The sequence below is a fragment of the Rhinoderma darwinii genome, chromosome 2, assembly GCF_050947455.1.
Source record: "Rhinoderma darwinii isolate aRhiDar2 chromosome 2, aRhiDar2.hap1, whole genome shotgun sequence".
NCBI classification, from domain to species: domain Eukaryota; kingdom Metazoa; phylum Chordata; class Amphibia; order Anura; family Rhinodermatidae; genus Rhinoderma; species Rhinoderma darwinii.
Genome location: NC_134688.1, coordinates 466,974,556 through 466,980,883, shown reverse-complemented (window position 1 = coordinate 466,980,883; position 6,328 = coordinate 466,974,556). Strand labels below are relative to the sequence as shown.

Here is a 6,328-nt window from a genome sequence, read left to right as displayed (position 1 = left end):
TCTGAAACATCAAAACCAGCAATTCATTCCGTATATAAAAAGCAATAAATAAAATAATATTATTAAAAAGATCCTTTACTTCACCACAGTTTTAAAAATAGTTCATATTTATAAATATAATACATAAAAACAATTACAAAAAAATAAAATAATAGAAAATCGAAACTAAAAATAGAAAAAATAAAAATTATTTATTTTATTTTTATTGTTATTAGAAAAAAATATAATCTGTATATCTAATAATAATATCTAAAAAATAAATTCTGTATATATAAATAATAATATCTAAAAAATATACTGAATTAATTCCAATAATAATAATACAAATGTAAAAAAAAAAAATTTTGACAAAATTTGCCCATTTATCGACCAGGTTTATGTAGTGACATCCCTTCAGATATGAGAAAAAAAAAAAGACCTGCAGCCTGTCGCACCAATAAAAATGGAGTAAGGATGGGTGGGGGAAAAAAAACAAAAAAAAAACCTTTCGCTAACTGGACCGCTGCCGTAGCGCCAGCTTCGCCGCTTTTGCAGAAAGTTCACAAGGCGCGCAGATTTTTCTGGGTTTTGTCCTCGCTATGGATGCGCCCGGTCGCTTCGAAGCTGAACGTTGCTGCCATTGACAAGGGAGGGAGACCCATGAAAGGGTTAATGCTCTCTTCTCCTCCTGCACACAGGCAGAGGGATCAATCTGATTATAGCTGAAGAAGAGGAAAGATGCGCTTGCTCGTCCGCCTGCTGCCTGGATCTGGTGGTTGAAGGTTATGTCTGAGGGTTGATTTTATTTTATTTTTTCAATTTTTTTTTTTTATATATATATATTTTTTTTTTAACCTTCCATTGTTGCAGGCTGGGGGGGGATGCTCTTGTGCTTGCATTTAAGGATTTTTTTTTTACCTGTGGACCTGACTGTGTAAAGCCCTGGTGCTTTTTCGTTGCATGTTAAGAACACACCTGGGTTTAAAGCACCCGCCTCCCTCCTCTTCCCTTTGCCGTTATCCTCCCTGGATCGGAAAGCCAGCCAGACCATCTATCTCTGGACCTAAAAAAAAAAAAAGAGAAGCCTGATCGTCGGGTTTACAGGACAATCAGCCGCGATCTGCAAAGAGCGACAGCAGGAGCTGGACCCTTCTGCCGGGAGAATTAACCTTGCCGTAGTCAAATAAAGGGGCATCGAGACACCAGGAGGAGGCAGAGCCTATAGCGGTGAGGATTTGACAAGAGCATGTGGATACTGGCCGTCTTCTTGTTCCAAAGCATCTTAAATGGTGAGCAACCTTGCGCTATATATTCCTTATTCCTTCCAGCTGATGGGTACAGGATAGCCGCTAATTACCTCCTCAGTGATGGGTATAGAAAGACAAAATCTCCCCCCCCCCTCCTCCTCTCTTCTCTCCCCATCCCCTCCGTCATATGGTTATTACTGCTGCTGTGCTGAGAAATCGCTCTGTAATCATTTAAACTAGCTTGCCTGGCAAAGTGTCACATTCTACCTACAGATGTAGCAGAGCTGAGTTTGTCATTTAACTCTTCGACTCATTATCACGGGCTAAGTTAATGCAGAAGGTTTATCTGCAGTCCTATGTAAAAAAAAAAACAACAACAACAATATCGTCATTTGATCCAGAGATGAAAAACTCAGCGCTATTACCTATAACCGACTCAGCTCCGTAACATCTGTATCCGACTTGCAGGGATTCAATATTATCGTCGTTCGCCTGCGATACATTGGATCCGCTGTTGTCATTGGTCGCGGATAGTGTATTGTGACCGCCACATACCTGTATACATGTACCTACAGTGCTGGATACAGAACTATCTATCTATCTATCTATCTATCTATCTATCTATCTATCTATCTATCTATCTATCTATCTATCTATCTATCTATCTATCTCATATCTATCTATCTATCTATCTATCTATCTATCTATCTATCTATCTATCTATCTATCTATCTATCTATCTATCTATCTATCTATCTATCTATCTATCATCTATCTATCTATCTATCTATCTATCTATCATCTATCTATCTATCTATCTATCTATCTATCTATCTATCTATCTATCTATCTATCTATCTATCTATCTATCTATCTATCTATCTATCTATCTATCTATCATCTATCTATCTATCTATCTATCTATCTATCTATCTATCTATCTATCTATCTATCTATCTATCTATCTATCTATCTATCTATCTATCTATCTCATATCTATCTATCTCATATCTATCTATCTATCTATCTATCTATCTATCTATCTATCTATCTATCTATCTATCTATCTATCTATCTATCTATCTATCTATCTATCTATCTATCTATCTATCTATCTATCTATCTATCATCTATCTATCTATCTATCTATCTATCTATCTATCTATCTATCTATCTATCTATCTATCTATCATCTATCTATCTATCTATCTATCTATCTATCTATCTATCTATCTATCTATCTATCTATCTATCTATCTATCTATCTATCTATCTATCTATCTATCTATCTATCTATCTATCTATCTATCTATCTATCTCATATCTATCTATCTATCTGTAATTTTATTTTCTACCAGTAAACCCATTCAGAATTTTTTTGCAAAAAAATCCTGAAGTGCACTCTGAATTTAAAAAAAAAAAAAAAAAAATGTCTTCGTCTGATTTATCATTGTCACACTGTATTAAAGGTTTAAGGTTGAAATGGCCAGGAGATATAAATTCATGCTACGCTTTACAACAGGAAAAAAAAGAAATATATATATCTCAATGCAGGTAAAAAAAAAAAAAAGCATAAAAACGTCAACTGAGCCTATAAAATATATATATATATATATATATATATAAAAAATAAAAAAAAATTGATTTTTTTTTTTTTTTTTTATTTAAGCTTAGGGGTGTGCTCTTCATGTATTACATTTACCCTAGAGAATCTGGGCTATAGCAAAAAATAAAAAAAAAACATATATATACACCATATAGGGTGGGTGTGTTGTTGTGAGCCCCTATTCCCCTGGCGCAAATAATTGCAGCCCTGAAATAATTATTGGATTCACATTTGCCTATACTGAACCTTGCCGGTCTCAGAGCAGTAGCAGACATGAGTGTTTTTTTATTTTATTAATCCCCCCCAAACGGCAAGTGACTTGGATCAGACAGAGGGAAGGGTTAAGGATTTTCAAGATCCCCATTTAAATCTTGCGGTCTGGTTTACGATGATCCTTCTTTTTTCGATCCCTGTCACCTGCAGCTGAAGCCGCCATAACGCATTGCAGGAGACGGGCCTCGGAGGGCGGACTGGATGGCTGATGGGCATCCGCAGTCCATTCAGAGGCTTCTGAAAATTTTTGCTGCATATTTGAATGAAATAAAACATTTTTTGTGACTTGGTAAACCAATGCAACAAGTCAACGCAGCAATATAGAGAGAGAGGAATATACATAGATGTAGGTGTCTATATGAATATATGGTACAGAGGTGTATATATAGAATATTATTAACGATGTGATTGGCGGATATCAGTGACATACCGCAGACTGGGTCTCACGTATCAAATCTGTCGCAGAGAAAATGTCACCTTTTTGCCCGTAGCAGCAGGGCATACATATCTCAGAGGCTGCTACTGGGCCGATGGAGAGAGGGCCGAGCCCATTGTGGCCTCCTCCCCTTTATTAATGGTTGGTAAGAACCTATGCAGGGCCTCCTTCTTTACCGGCTCTACAACGTTAGCAAGAATGAGGATCATAGAAGGGAAGGAGCGGGGGGCAAATGCCAGGACCTGATGGTTAGGGGTGCGGTAATGTCCGCCAGCACTGGAAAAGAGGACCGTAGTCATATTTGCTTTGATGTCACCTTTACTGCATGTGTCTCCCCCTCCGACATCGAGCTTAAATTTTTCATTGAGTAGAAAAGACATGGCCTCTGGTTAGTTTGGAGGACAAGGCCAGATTTTCTATAAGGCTTTTCTAGGTCTATAAGTGCAGTTTTTCTTGCGTTTTCCTAAAGGGGTTGTCTTGCTTGAGAGCCCCTGTAGGATCCAGAGCAAGGACCCGGCCGCTCCGGTCTATTTATTGCATGGTTGGTTATTCATTAGTATGGCCCGCATATAATACTACATAATCCCCGCAGCGGTCATAAAGGGGAAATGTATGGCCAGACACGGCTTTCCATGGTATTACCAGCTGACCGCCCAGGGTTACAGGGGCCGGACCCACAGAAATCAGCTGATTACCGTGGCGAAAATAGGTCGTCTCCATGAGACATGACCAGGATTGGATGAGTATAAAGGAAGGAATTATTAAAATGTTTAAAAAAACAAAAACTTCCAGGATGTCCTGACAGGAAGACATAAAACAGGTTCATAGGTGCCAGCTTTATTAATTGAAGCAGACAACCACTGTCCATATATCCAATTAGGGTATATGAACATCATAGAGGGGGTCCAGAAGGCTCCCCACTCTGGCAGACTGATTTGTATAGCCTCCATGTAATACTACATTACCCTTGCAGCCCTGGTAATGTCTGGCTGACCGTCGCTTCCACCAGCTGTTTGCCAGTGTTGTTGGAAGCCGGACAGAGGGTGATCAGCTCCCATAAGACAAACGTCAACTTTGGCGAGCCACCCCCTTTAAGTGAATCAGTGGATTGCTTTATGAAATCCTGGGTGGTATTTGGCCCGGCAGATATTGTGCAGTTTTTGATGACTTTTTTTCCTTCACCAAAACTAAGACTGGGTGGAAAATTGTAAGTCAAATTTCTGTTACTTTGTACTATTTCTTTCTAGGATCCACTCTCAGCTTTGGCGGAATAAAAAAAATTCATCAAAAACGGCAACGGTCACTAATGTGGGGTATGGACAGGAATTCAAAAATTTCCAATCACTAACAAAGCACGCAATAGATTTTCTATAATTACTTGGACAATTACATCCAGAATGTGGTTGGTTGCTCTGGGTAACCATAGATTTTTGTTGTTGACCCCCTCTCCAGCGTGTTGTTTGGTTTTCATATTTTCCACCTTTGTAATTGTGGGTATTCTGGTTTCCGGGGGTCATTTAATGACAGTGCTGGGGGTAGGCAGGTGGTGTCCTCAAAACCAGGGTGGTATAATATCTAATCGGGGCCACTTAGGTCTTTAACTGTTTACAGGAATGCATGCCGGATAAATAGGATTTAAGGCTTTGAGGGGATAATGGGAGATGGGCCTCAAATAATGAAAATGAGAAACCTGAACCAGTGATGATGGGTTTATGTCAACAATGGGCTTATTGGGGTAGATATACCACTGGTCTCTAACCGACACTGAACATGTTGGGAATTGTAGGACAGTGATGTCACTTAGTCACTAGTTATGAGACAGCACTCTGCTACACTGATGGTTATCCACCACACCACCCAAGAGGAGGCGCTGCTTGTTTTTTAATCTACTATGTTAGCACAACACAGTCACAATTCTGCAAGCTTCAGAGCTGAAATCTCCCAGCATCACACTGGCTCAATGTCCATTCAGAGACTTCTTTGGTGACTTGAATACTGGGAATTGTAGTGTTTACATTAACAGTTCTCCTGCATTATAGGAGCTCAGCTAACCTTAGGGGTGTGTCTGTCAATAAGCCTGTCGACGGTTTCCAATGATAACCAGCAGAATAGTGAGTACAGCTCTGGAGTATGATGCAAGATGTAACTCAGTATCAGTACAAGATAAGTAATGTAATGTAGGTACACAGTGACTCCACCAGCAGAATAGTGAGTGCAGCTCTGGAGAATAATATAGGCAGCAACTCAGGATTAGTAATGTAAGGTATGTACACAGTGACACCGCCAACAGAATACTGAGTGCAGCTCTGGAGAATAATACAGGCTGTAACTCAGGATCAGCACAATATAAGTAATATAATGTATGTACACAATGACTCCACCAGTAGAATATTGAGTGCAGCTCTGGAGTATAATACAGGATGTAACTCAGGATCAGTACAGGATAAGTAATGTAATGTATGTGCACAGTGATTCCACCAGCAGAATAGTGAGTGCAGCTCTGGAGTATAATACAGGATGTAACTCAGGATCAGTACAGGATAAATAATGTAATGTATGTACACAGTGACTCCACCAGCAGAATAGTGAGTGCAGCTCTGGAGTATAATACAGGATGTAACTCAGGATAAGTACAGGATAAATAATGTAATGTATGTACACAGTGACTCCACCAGCAGAATAGTGAGTGCAGCTCTGGAGTATAATACAGGATGTAACTCAGGATCAGTACAGGATAAATAATGCAATGTATGTACACAGTGACTCCACCAGCAGAATAGTGAGTGC

At 39.2% G+C, this 6,328-nt stretch overlaps 1 protein-coding gene across 3 annotated transcripts in view; it reads left to right on the top strand.

The window, feature by feature from the left end:
- The first annotated feature begins 502 nt into the window (after positions 1-502).
- DSCAM (DS cell adhesion molecule) overlaps positions 503-6,328 on the top strand; it is a 425,426-nt gene continuing 419,600 nt past the window's right edge. For all 3 annotated transcript variants that reach the window (XM_075854624.1, XM_075854623.1, XM_075854625.1), the window contains exon 1: positions 503-1,268. In XM_075854624.1, coding sequence (XP_075710739.1) covers positions 1,226-1,268 — 43 coding nt within the window. In that variant the 5' untranslated portion in view covers positions 503-1,225. The remainder of the gene's footprint in view (positions 1,269-6,328) is intronic.